The 13,646-nt window shown below is 46.9% G+C and overlaps 1 protein-coding gene across 1 annotated transcript in view; it reads right to left on the minus strand.

Moving 5' to 3' along the window:
• Window positions 1-2,431: 2,431 nt before the first annotated feature.
• CDH5 (cadherin 5) overlaps window positions 2,432-13,646 on the minus strand; it is a 34,036-nt gene continuing 22,821 nt past the window's right edge. The window contains exons 7-12 of the mRNA XM_008050659.2: window positions 12,365-12,615; window positions 8,741-8,883; window positions 8,269-8,393; window positions 7,818-7,926; window positions 5,019-5,264; window positions 2,432-2,976 (exon numbers count right to left, since the gene is read on the minus strand). Of these exons, the coding sequence (XP_008048850.1) occupies window positions 2,459-2,976; window positions 5,019-5,264; window positions 7,818-7,926; window positions 8,269-8,393; window positions 8,741-8,883; window positions 12,365-12,615 (1,392 nt within the window). The 3' untranslated portion in view covers window positions 2,432-2,458. The remainder of the gene's footprint in view (window positions 2,977-5,018; window positions 5,265-7,817; window positions 7,927-8,268; window positions 8,394-8,740; window positions 8,884-12,364; window positions 12,616-13,646) is intronic.

Raw genomic sequence — 13,646 nt, forward strand, 5'->3', positions numbered from 1 at the left:
TCCAATTCAAAAAAAAAAAAAAAAATAGAAAAAAAACACAAAAAACAAACTGGCCTGAAGGGGTGACATCGGCAAGAATGGCTGAGTAAGGAACTTCTTTCCTCCATAAAAGCAATTAAAATACTGGCAAAAATTGTCAAAGTCAACTTTTCAGAACTCTGGAAATTAACCAAAAACTTGAAACAATCCAGGACATGTCTACTCAAGAAAAACAGGTAAATTTTGGTAAGAACAATGAGCTTGGTGGTGTTTTAACTTGCCATAGTCCCACCTCCTACTCCCCAGCCTTGAGGTAAACTTAAAACCTAATGGCCTCACTATTATAGTGAAAATCAGCAGCGGGGGGAGGGAGGGGGACACGGGGGACCACGGACCACTGGAAGGAATAGAACAGAGATGGAGTTCCTGCAAAGCCTGATCGATCCTCACATCACTGTCATTATTTGACTTGTCTCATGGCTCCCTGGAAGACCCCACTTACATAGCTGTGCTTGTTTGACCTGATTTGGAGCTTACTTGATGCACACAGTTTTTTCCCTGGGGTGTTTATTGAAAACAATTGGTGATAAGAGTTTTACATTGCAGTGGCCAGACCGTGATAACAGCTGGGGCAAACAAGAAGCCAAGAAACAATATCTTGTCTTTAAAAGGTAAAGTTGGAAATAAGTTGTCCAGAGGGGACTTTGAAAAGCTTTGACATATTCCTAGGAGTCTACAATGTCCCTTGCTCTATAGGTTCCTTTGATGATGGTAGAGGTGGTGGTGGTTGTGGTGGTGGTGGTGGTATGTGTGTATGCTCATATGGGTATGTGTGTCCGTGTCTATGTGTCTGCATGTGTTTCACATGAGGTCTCTCAGCTCTAGAATTGGAAGAATTGCAATATTTTTCTTTATTTAGGGTATAAAAAAATACAGTACGTCTTGTGCACCAGTGTGACCAATATACAGTCACTATCTGCAGTGCAATTACTACAATGATAGGAAGTAGAGGGTTACAGGAATTGCTTATCCAACTAAAAAAACCTGAATTACAATTGTTAATCAAATTAGTAACCTACTTATTATGCAAAACCCCGTGTTCCATATGTTTGGAAGAGCTAGAACCTTGTAAGTATTGTTAGTAAAAAAACTTATGAAAAACAAGTTATTGGTTTTTCAAAAAGTCAGTGTTATCTACAATCCTCTGCAGTGTGAAGGGCCTTGTCCAGAGTGAGAACCTTGATCCATGAGGAAGGATGAGCTGGAGAGTTTGCCTCCTTCCCTGCCCTTGTCTGTTGATTGACCTCTCCAAGGCAAGTTTGCGGCAGAAGGTTCCATTTATGACTGAGAGTGGGAGATGCAGAGGTGACCACAGAGCCCTTGCCTTCCACAAGGCGTGCCTGGGGGTCAGTTCCCTGAGATGTGGCAACAGTGAAGTGAAAAGGCAAATGGCACAGCTCTGTCACGCGGTCATCTTTGGGTTTGGACATCGGCCAGACTTACTGAGGGCCACAGCTTGGATGCCTCTGATTCAAGAGAGAAGGAGTAGACGGGAAAAAGAAAAAGAGACAGCATGAATGACTAATCAAGTGAGGCAGAGATGGGAGACAGGCCAGGTATATCTTCCATGCCAGGTATATCTCCCCCAGTCACAGGCAAAATTGGAGGAATGTTGAGGAGGCTCAAATCCAGGTCTCGGCGACTCTAGGCCCTCTCCCGAGGGGGTGGGTGTGGAGGTGGCCCTCACCCTATGATCTGTCACACTTGATGTCCACTGTCTCTCCAGGATGAATTCACATTTGCTTCAAAACCCAGCAAGTCATTTCCCTGAATGTGGTTGAGTGGTTCAATGCTCAGCACAGCACAGTTGCTGGTGTGGCCGTCCAGTGAGGTCACCTCGGGACCCAAGGTCAGGAGCTGCCACATGGCCCCTTTCTCCCTCTTCATGGGCCTGGAGAGGGGCCAGGAAGTGATGGGGCACTTGGGAGGGTGTGAGGGAGTTACAGCAGGGCTGGGGCTCTTGAGAACAGGCCTGGTAGATGGTCACAGTCTCCCCTGGGACTGGACTGCAGCATCTCCCTGCATGGGTCATGCTCTCCAGCCCTTCACCTCCAGACAAACAGGCACCAGGACCTCACCAGCCTCACCAGGGGGTTTGTAGTCCCCAGGGGAAGACACCCCCCCAGCAGGTGAGCCCAGGCTGCTTTGCTTTGCAGCCCTGTGGAGCCAGAGCGTACTGGCATTAGATCTTGGTCTGGGGGTGACAGGGCAATGCGGCGTCTGAATTTTCCAGCATTTGGGAGTATCCATCACTGGAAATATGCTCCTGGACATTTCAGGGACCTGGGGTTTGCTATCCCAGGGACGGTTAGGACCCACGAGGGAGGGGTGCCGGGCTGGGGAGTCAGTGCCATTTCTGGAGGGCTTGGTGGCTGGCGTTCGAGGATTTGGGCCCCCAGGCTCAGAGGGCTATGGCCCCCTAAAACATTAGCTGCTCCCGGGGGTCTGAGCCGTACAGCTCCGCCAGCATTTTGAACCTGGGCCCCCAGTCATTAAGGAAGTCGTAATCGATGTCGGAGCCAGATGAGTTGGTGCCCAGTGAGCTGAGGGACTCAGCGATGGACTCGGAGCCCTCGTAGTCGTAGATGTGCAACGTGTCGTAGGGGGGACCACCGCCGTCTTGGTCCGCCTCCTCCTTCTTCACCTCGATCATGGTGGCCATCTCCCTGGGCACACCGTGCGCCCCGGGCGCGTGTCGCAGAGGTTTCTGCACCTGGGCGTACAGGGACGGCCGGGCGTCCAGCTCGGGGTGGGGGGACCTGACCCCGCCGTGGCGCACCGAGTTGAGCACCGACACGTCGTAGCTGGTGGTGTCCATTTCGCCGCCGCCCTCCTCGTCGTAGGTGACCAGCTGCTCGTGGATCTCGGGCACGTTCTTGCCGTGGGCGCCCGTCTGCTTCCGGAGCCGCCGCCGCAGGAAGATCAGCAGGGTGATCACTGCCAGCCCGCAAAAGCACAGGTGTCAAGGAGGCTCAGGGGACAGGACTCCTCCAGCCTTCACTCCCTCGCTCCTGCTCCTCCTCCCTGCAAGTCCCGGGCCAGCCCCATTTCCAACGCCCACCCACGTCTCCCTGGGACACCTCCAGGGTGAGCCCTGCCTCGCAGGGACACTCCCACAGCTAGCCCCATCTCCCAGGGCCACTCCAGACCAGGACAACACGGAAAGTTTGGTTCAGTCCAGACACCTGCACCCCAGGGGACAGAGTCATCTGGCCCAGGGACACTTAGTCCTGACTGGCTGTCACACACACTGGAGGAGACCGGGAGGAGGAAGAGCTTGGAGCTCACTCCAGTTCATTCTATCCTGTAGGTCTCAGCCCACATACCTTCTTCCTCATTCCCTCCCTCCTCATGCCACTGTGGCATATCCTTCCACGCCATCTCCTAGAGGCCAGGTGTTGGGCAGATGTGGGGAGAGGGATGGAGCTGGAATTTGGAGGTCAAGGATTCTGAGTAATGACTCTGTTGCCGACTATGATCATGGATGTGATGGTGCTGGTGGATGTGGTGCTCATGGACATGGTGCCTGTCAACTTCGGCCACTCTCTTGAGCATCTACTACAAACGTGCTTGGTGCTATGGCACATTCTCCTATTATCTCACTCAATGTAGATACTATTATCCCCATTATACAGTTAAGCTAACTGAGCTCAGAGGGTCCAAGTGACAGTCAAGCAGTGGGGAAGATGCTGGCCCTGCTGGAATCTCTGATGGGTGTAGCTGTGTGAAGGTCTTGGATCCCTGAGGAGGAGTGGACCGTGCTGTGCAGAGAGCTCCAAAAATTAGGCTCAGCCCACACCCAAGCACTGTCCTTCTATCCCTAAGTTACTTAACAAACTGCTATCTACATCAGCAAAGATGGAATACCCAGGGTAACACCCCCTTCTGCCTGTAAGATGGAAATGATGACTTATTCTGCTTTGTTTATATTTGGGAAGGGATTATGAGCTTAAACAGTTCTATTTGTGGTGGGGATGCCATCATCATCATTGGTATTCATTATTATTAAACGAGGAATCTGGGTTTTGGCTGTCTGTCACAGAAGCCCCAGAAGGGGACACACCCAGGGGACTTCTCAGGGGAGCCGCTGGCAGGAGAGACCTGGAGCAGATAATTGGAGTACCCTGCTGTATCCAGGCTTTGTCATTGTAGAGTGTGGGTGAACTCTAATCACCTGAGGACTTCCTCTGGGGGGTTGGCTGCCACCTCCTCTCGTGGTGGGTGAAGTATGCAGGGTAACTTACAGCCACCCTCTCCCGTGGGTGGGAAGATGCTGGGGTGTAGCTCCACACCTCCTCCTGGTTCCCCAGTAGGAGGAAGCTCCACTTACTCATGGTGGAAACTCGCCTGATAACCTATCAGCTTGCCTTCTTCCTGGCTTCACTCCCTCTCTTTCTTAGGAGGTTTCCAGGGAAATAAACCACCTCCCAAATAACCACTTGCACCCAAATGCTTGTCCCAGGACTGCTTCCTGGGGAACCCAAACTAAGGCTTCCAATACTCCAAAAATTTCTGAGACTCAAACAAGAAAGGGAATATATCAAGGCTGGAGGAATTCTATAAAGGGAAAGGAAACTCACAGAGACAAGTTAAACCCAAAGTTTTTCAACGTTCCTTTTTAGAACTGGATCCTTTTTTCTTTTTCAAAAATAGGTCCTATGTAAATACATGCCCAGAACAATGCCTGGCAATACACTAAGTGCTCAAAATATCTAAGTGGAATGAGTGGCTGCAATATATGTTGTTTTAGAGTGGAGCTGACCTGATGGGTGGGGAAGGGGTCTTGGGCCCTGCACCCACTTGCCAACCTCACCTCAGGCGCCCAGGTGGGTGGAGCTCACATTCGTGTATCCTGCACACAGCATCCCAAGGCCCAGGTTTGCATTGCAGGCTGGAAGCAGGGTTGGCCTGGACCCCTGGCCTCTACTCCTCCTGTGAAACCCTCTCATTATGTCCTCCCCATCCTGCCTGGCACTGACCTGTGATGGTGAGTATGCAGAGGAAGATGGCTACCAGCGCCTGGATGCTGATGCCCGCCTGGGAGGCCATATCTTCACAGAAGGTGAACTCGCCCTGCTCATTACACTTGCACACGGCCACCGCCAGTGTGCTGGTGCCTGTGAGGCTTGGACTCCCATTGTCTGAGATGATCACGGGTAGGAAGTGGACCTTGGCACGCTCGCGGTCAAACTGCCCGTACTTGACTGTGATGTTGGCTGTGTTATCTGAAAACACCGAGACCTTGGAGTTAGGCTTTGCCAGGAGTGACTGCCAGTCTTGGCCATACAGGGAGCCCTCCCAGATCATGCCAGCCCATGTGCTGCCTGGGCTTCTTTGCCCTTTGCATCCCTTGCCCCATTTGAGAGCAGGCCTGGTCTTCCACAGAGAGCATAACTGGGGAGTTGCTTTGATCCAGCCTCCAAGAATGCGTTGGCCAGAAGGTAAAAGCCTTTTGCTTTTGGTTTCTGTGGGCAACTGATGCCTGACCCCGTCCTCTTTCTTAACTTCACTCCAATAACAGGAGCTATTCTCTTTCAGCTCAATTAATTAATGTTATCACTTCAAGCTTTGACAAGCAATTGGGAAAAATAAAGTTTTAAAAGTCTTTTAGTGTTAGGCTAACTTCTAAGACAGTTTCTGCTATCCCTGAAAATCCATTGTTATACTGTTTACAACAGTGAAAACAATGCATATGATCCTTGGGGCACAGGGAAAATGATTACATTTGTAATTGTGAGTTTCCGGGACAGTCTGAGACTGGGAATGTGCTTTGGTTCTAGTACTGGCTCCTTGTCCCAGGTCCAGTCAGTGGTTTCCTGTATATAAGAATCCCTCAGGGAGCTTCTTAAAACAGGTTGCTTTTCAGACCCTTACTCTCACAAATATTTCTTATGCATTGGTTCTGGGTTGAGGCCAGATAATATTTTTTTTCTTTTTTGGGGGGTGGGGAGGGCAGGGTCTAGTTTTTTGATAGCCAGGTTGGAGTGCAGTGGTGTCACTCACTGCAGTCTCAACTTCCTGGGTCAAGCGATCTTCTCCCCTTGGTCTCCTGAGTAGCTGAGATTACAAGCCCAGGCTACTCGTGCCTGGCTACTCATGCATGGCTAATTATAAAACTTTTGTTTTTGGTAGAGTTGAAAAGTCTCTCTCTGTTGCCCAGGCTGGTCTTTGATTTCCTGCCTCAAGTGATCCTCCTGTCTTGACCTTCCAAAGTGCTGGGATTACAGGTGTGTGCCACTGTGCCCATCCTGATCTGCCTTTTGTAGACTCTGAGGCGGTTGTAATGCCTGTGATCAGAGGAGGGTCCCAGACGTCTTCTGCTCCAGGATTTACTAGCTATGCAGGGTTGGCATACTCAGAAAGCCAGCCAAAAGCCAAGAAAGCCATTTTTTAGATTTCAAATGAAGGCCAATTACATTTCATAACTCATAATTACATTTCAGTATTAAGTCTTATAATTGAAATAAACGATATGTCATTGACATTTTATGGGATAAATTAGAGCTTTTGACATGCAGGACATTAAGTGAATCTGAGACCAACTGACTTATCTCCTGGTTGCATATGGGTGTCTTTGGGGTGACACCAAAACCTTCACCCCTTTGCAGATCCCCACTCTGAGGTGGGCCTGGGGTGGACATTGGGGATGGGGATATCTTTGTCACATTATTTACTTCTTAAGACAGCTGAGGCCTGGCTCGGTGACTCAGCCTGTAATCTCAGCACTTTGGATTGCCTGAGCCTGTGGGTTCGAGACCAGCCTGGGCTGGTCTTTGATTCCTGCCTCAAGTAATCCTTGGCAAGACCTCATCTCTACAATAAAATAAAAAATAGCCGGGTGTGCTAGTGCACGTCTGTAGTTCCCGTTACTTGGAAAGCTGAGGCCGAAGGATCGCTGAATGTTGAACGGTCTGTCTTTGACTATCAACATGGCAGATCCACCTTTCGCATCCCACAACAGGCTCCTTAAGAACAGGTCTGTGGCTGACCCTCTGGGTCTGTCCCCCACTCTCGACCTCCCTCAAAGGTGGCAGTGGGCTGCTTCAATATAGATCTCCTCATTAACCATAGTGTTGCCAATTAGGGGCAGGCAGGAGGTCTACTCAGGCAGGTGGTCTGGGTGAAGGACCACTCTATTTACACTCAAGGGGGATTTTTTGAATTTCTCCGAGGATGTTACAGAGACCACGGAAGCCTGTCTACTTTTGGCTGGAATGAAGTCAACTCAGCCTCATCCCTCCAATCAGCACTTCTCAGAAGCTCTGATTGGCCACTAATGCCATCACATGGCCACCTGGTGGTGAGTAGTCATTGTCATTAAATTCAAACAAAGCTCACTGTATCCTTGGGATTTAGGATTTCACATGCCAATTTAGACTCTTTGGGAGTGACTTCAACATTCCACAGCAGAGAGCAATTTGCGATTTTGCCGAGGCACAGCAATCCCGTGTGGATGGGATCCTTCATCTAGTTCATGAGCTGAGCTGACTGCCTGCACCCCACATCTCCTCTGTACCCCTTGCTGCCTTGAGCCATCTCATCTTATTAGGGAGTGACAGGCCACATGGACTCGGCAGTTTGGCTAGGGCAGCTCAGATCATTGCACGGACCAAGCATACGGTGTATGTGGCAGGAGTGACAAAATATCCTGTAACTTGAAAATCCCAGTAGGGGCCTGCCCCCAGTTTGCTGGTGTGGTCCTTGACCCTGGTGCTTCAAGACTCAGGTAACCTCACTCTTGAACCTGTTAAGGACCAGCTGACTACTTTAATGCATACCGTGATTATCCGTGAGGGTGAAGTTGCTGTCCTGAGTATTCAGGGAGAACTTGAACTTCATGTTTTGTGGAATTATGTCCTTGTCTATTGCGGAGATCTGTAGGACCAGCTGGAGTGTGAAAAACGGAGAAGGTCAATGACGGTGCTGGGATGGCCTGGGGTTCAGTGATGGGGTCTTTGGATTTAGACCTGACTATGGCTGCCTCTTACTTATTTTAGGTCTTCATAAAACTACTCTTTCTACCCTCCTGCCCCTGCTAATCTACTCCCCAGACAGTCTCTCCAAGCCTGAGTTTCTCCATCTGTAAAATGGGGAGTATGTTACTTTTCCTCAGGGGTGTTGCATAGGTTCCATTAGGCTCAGCAGAACCCCAACTGACTGAGAGGGTGGTCCCGCCTCTCAGCCTATCCCAGGGTGGTACTTCCTCACCTCCCACCTCCACAGACTCACCTTGCCCATGGCAGCATTTTCACACACTTTGGGATTGTAGGGCTCAGCAAACTCTGGGGCATTGTCATTCTCATCCAGAACTTCAATGTGGACCTGCACAATGGATTCTTTGCCTGTGGGGTTCCCTGCAGGGGAGAGTACTCATCACCAGAGTGAGCTCAGCTGATGCTGGCCCTAGGAGATGAAAGATGTATGGATGGGTAGTCCTGGAGAGCTTCCTGTGGAGGCCGCTTTTTGCAGGAAGAAGCTATGGAAGAGAGACCAGGGATGGCGTTCTGGATGAAAAGATTGGATTGTGCTGCTGACTCAAGGACCACCCTTGAGCATGGAAGCTCTACAGCATCCTAACCAGTGACACCTCTGCAGGTACTTGTAATACTTTTTGAGACCCCAAATGACACATAATGCCTGTTTTGAAAGAATGAGAGAAAAGGAAAAGAGCCCAGGTCCCCTGGCAGATGGGGCCACTCACCACTAATATCCAGTTCTTTGGCCTCCACAGTCAGGTTATACCAGGGATAGAGTTCTCTGTCCAGTTCTTTGTCATTGTAAATGTTCCCCTGTTTGCTTACTCGGAAGAATTGGCCCTTGTCACTGGTCCTGCGGATGGAGTACCTGCCCCGGGGAGAGAGTGCCATAGCTTCCATTGTCCTTTTCTGGGTCCAAACTCCTCAGCACCACAGACAAAACCCTCAGGGTCCGTTCCCCGCACCCTTCTCCATCTTCCTCTCAGCGGTCACTGTGCTCTGTCACTGGAGCAGGGAGCAGACCCACACAGAGGGACTTAGGGTAGCGACATAATATCTTTGATCTTAGTGACGTTGCCATCCTGGCCGGAAGGTGGTCCCTGAGACCATCAATAGTACTTTCAGGGCTGAGCAAGTGACACTGCAGCACAACAGAGATTGGTTTTTATGATTAACAGGAAGATACCTAGGCAAGAGGCAGGAAGAAACACTAAAAGAGCTGGAGAAGACAAGAGCTAATTACAAGGAAATTAAATTTGTGAAGTAAACATTCAAAAAGTTTTTCCAGAAATCAGGAAAAAGTTGTGAAAAGATAAATATATAAATATTTCATATATATGAAGAATAACTGCTATTACTGAGAAAAATTCCAGAAAAAATAACACAGAAGAAGCAATAAAACATATAATAAAAGAAAATTTCCTGATCTGAAGAAAGATCTGAATCTATAGATTAAAAGATGTCATTGATATCAAGCATTATTTAAATGACTTAATCATTTAAAGAGAGCAATATTTAGGCATATCCTGAGAATACTTATGAATTTCAGGGCTATGTGAAAAAATGAAAGAGAGTCCAAGCAGAAAAAAATAAATTCCTTAAGAAGAAAGAGAAATCAGACTTGCCCTAAATGTCCCCACAAAATTAATTTTGTCCCCACAAAATTAACTGCTGGAACACATTGATAGTATTTTTGAAGGGAAGTGTCTAAGATTTGAGGATTAAGTGAGCACATCTTAATTACAAGAAGCCAAGAACTAAGGTATTGGCAAATATGCACGAACTCAGTAAGTATATTTTTCACAAAGATGAGTCTTAAAAAAAACTTTTGTGAAAACTTACTCCATGTAGCTAAGAGTCTCAATATAAAGTAAAAGCCAGGCTTGGTAGGAATTAAAATGAAGCTACTGATTTCATTATCATATATAGGAAGGCAACAGTGTGTGTGTGTGTGTGTGTGTGTGTGTGTGTGTGTGTGTGTGATATTTTAAACTAGAAAATATAGGTCCAGGAAAACATTTAAAATTTTACAGATAGGAGTAATTCTCACTGGTAGAAGTAGAAACAGATGCCCTTTATCCAAATAGCTAGGATAAAAAATGTAAAAAATAGATAGTATAGAAAATATGGGGAAAAAGAAAAAAGCCATTAAGTTTGAGAAGTGGGAAATGTAAAACAAGATAAAAGAAGTAAGATTAAATGTATCATTTATGATGAAAAGTGTATATAGGTTAAACACAAAGTATTCCAGTTTAGATTAAAAAGCAAAACTGGAATTACATCGTGTTTTCAGAAGACAATGCCAAACAACTCGGAAAAGTTGAAAATAAAAGTTGACAAATTTACATCAGGCAGATATGAATAATATGAAAACAGGACACATTCAACATTGGGCAACATGGAATTGAAGGCAAACTATTTCAGCAGAACAAATTGGGTAGTTTTATAGGGATAAAAGTTACAAAACACAAAGAAAGCAAAATAGCTACAAATCTTTGTTAATGGAATAGAAAAATTAAAATGCATGCAGAATAAAAGCTTAGATATTCTAGGAAAAAATGGACACAAATACAATTGTGCGACATCATAGAACTAGCTAAAGCGAAACCCCAAAATACCCTATCACTTGGAAATGAAAAGAAAAAAATCAAGTCAATCCTAAACAAACCCTTGGATCAAAGAAAAAGCAAAAACAAAATTATAGACTCTTTAGAATAGAACGGCAAACAGTAGTCCCAAACTTTGCCCCAAATATGTAATCAAAATGGAGGAATGAATTTGGTCCTTAATAAGAAGACGTAACCCAGGTGTGGTGGCTCATGCCTGCAATCTCAGCGCTTTGGAAGGCCAAGGTGAAAGTATCACTTGGGCGCAGGACTTCGAGGTCACAATGAGCTATGATCATGCCACCACTGCGTTACTACAGCCTGGACAATAGAATGAGACCCTGTCTCAAAAAGAAGACCTAATACCACGAACTTTTTCAAAATTAATGTATAAACACAATTCTCATTAGAATTCTAATATTTGTAAAAAGTTGGATAATTTTTTAAAGTTGATAAGAGAATAAATGTTTGAGAATGAATAAAAATATAAAATAAAAAAGCAAAAAAGGAACTTTTATATATATATATCTATCTAAGATTTAGTGTAAAGCTGGTACAATAAAATAGAATGGTTTTGTTACAGAACAATAAATAAAACAGAGAATTCAGAAACAGATTCAGGCATCTACAGGAACTTAGTATAATAAAAGTGGGAAAACGTTGACTTATTTAATAAACTGTGCTAGCACAATTGGCTACCCATCTGAAATAAAATAAGATTGGATTAAATTCATACTTATTATTGAATATTACATGGCTCTAAAAAGTATGGGTTAGAACTATTTTGTGTGTGTATGTGTACCAGAGGGAAGTCTATTTAAGACAGAAGAAAAAATATCAATGAGATGAGCAATGCATGATCCAAAAAATTTAAAAACAATCAAACACCAAAAACAAACAGCCACAACAAATTCAACATGACTGTATCTATATGTTTGTATGGTCCTGAAGAAGGTGTTATGGGACCACATTAAGTCATTAACCTGAGTTATCTGAGAGTGGGGTTATCATCGTTTCCTTGATAGATCTTTGTATTGTCTAACTGGGCAACATGAACATGTCTGGCCTGGCATGGTGCCTCATGCCTCATTCCAGCATTTTGGGAGTCCGAGGCGGGAGAATTGCTTGAGGCCAGGAATTTGAGACCTGCCTGGGCAACATAGCAAAACCTCATCTCTACCAAAAAAACAAGCAAAAAAAAAAAAAAAAATAAGCTAGGAGTGGTGGTGCAAGCCTATAGTCCCAGCTACTCAGGAGGCTGAGGTGGAAGTATCGCTTGAGCCCACTGCAGTCTGACCTGGGTGACAGAGTGAGACTCCAACTCAAAAAAAAAAAAAAATGGATTTGGGAAGACACATTGAATAAACCATTTTTAATAGGGGCTTCAGGTGTATCATCGTGTTGGTTTGGTTTCTCCCTTGATTGCCATATCTCGTTAGATGGGACTTGTGAGAGCTGGAGTCCAGAACAAGCCTTCAAGGCCGAACAGAGGACAGGCAGCCCTGGATGGCCAGGACCATGCTATGTGATGGGGGTGGGGGTGGGGAGGTCCGAGCAGGGTAAGAGTCCAACCCACTGAGTAAGTTAGTGGGAGAGCTTGGCTTCTAGTCTCGCCTCTGCTACTTCCCCTGAATGCACTGGGAGAAGCCAGTTTACCTCTCTGAGTCCTGGTCCCAGACCAACAGAACATCAATGCTGGGTTTGTCCTTGTCATCAGCATTGACCCACCCACCACCTGCTTACCCAATATTGTGCCGAGTCTCATCCGGGTCTGTGGCCCGCACTGTGCCGATCAGAGGTTTCTTCTGGTTCTCCGGCAGCTGGAAGTGGTAGAAGTGCTGCTGGAAGACGGGTGGCTCATCCACGTCTGTGACATCAATGATGACACGGGCTTGGTTTCTGACGGGGGTGCTGCTCAGGTATCGGAGGTTGATGGTGGGATCTGTAGCCTCAATGGTGAAGCTGTATTGCCGAATGTGTTCATAGTCCAGGAGCTGCATAAGGGAAAAGCATGGTGAGCGTCTGCTCTGGGCCAAGCACATGATCTTCACACAACCCTGCATGGTATCACCAGGATGTCACCTCTTTTATAGATGAGGGCCCTGTGGCATGGACAAGTAATATTTCCAAGGTCATCAAGAGAATGGCTGGGCCTACTGTCTGTCTCAGCTGCTCCCCAGTTCATCTCAGCAGCCTCATGGCCACACTCCCAATCCTGGATCTGTTCCCAGTACTAAGGACATGCGATGGGTCAGCTCTGGGCCTGCTCATGGGCACGGGGATCATGGTCTAGTGATTCTACCCACAAGTGCTTAAGGATATACCTTTTCCTTACACCTTTTTTCCTGTCCTTGTCTGCCTAAGAAACTCCTACTCATCCCTCAAGAAGGCAATCAGAAGGTAGCCAGATACTCTCTCAGAAGCCTTTCCTGACAGGTAATTGCTCACTGTATGGTGTTGCTGTTAAAACACTCTTCCTCACACACTTAGAGTTGTGTTGATGCTGGAAGTTGGGTCTGCCTCTCTTTGATGTCTTCAGTCCCTAGGACTCAGACCCAGGACCCCAGTCCTTGGCATGGCCATCCCAGAGAAATTTTTACACCCCTGACAGGACCCCTTCCTCATCTTCCAGATTCGGTCTGTCTGACCTTTGTCAGCAGCAGCCATTGTCAACAGCCATCCATATGTCCCCAGCACTCACCATTTCTTCCATGCTGATGGCTTTCTACTGGCCAGGACAGAAAGTGCCAGAAGTGCCCCCAGGAGAAGCCCCCAATCAACACTGTCGAGAGTGAGTGTATAAATATCCTAGCTCACTCACCCTCAGCTGTTGCAACTCTGAGATGCTTTCTACACTGTCCCTCAGAGGTCCCCAGTGGGACTGGGCCCCCCTTGCCCAAAGTGACATCTGCTCATTGATGAGCCCAGTGTTAGCTTCCCTCTTCTCATGGGTCATTGCTTCTGAGGCTTCCTGGGATCACCTCCCAAATAAACAACTTACACCCAATCCTTACCTCAAGGTCTA

This window comes from Carlito syrichta, unplaced genomic scaffold, assembly GCF_000164805.1.
Source record: "Carlito syrichta isolate Samal-C Ts95f unplaced genomic scaffold, Tarsius_syrichta-2.0.1 Scaffold153566, whole genome shotgun sequence".
In the NCBI taxonomy this organism is placed as follows: domain Eukaryota; kingdom Metazoa; phylum Chordata; class Mammalia; order Primates; family Tarsiidae; genus Carlito; species Carlito syrichta.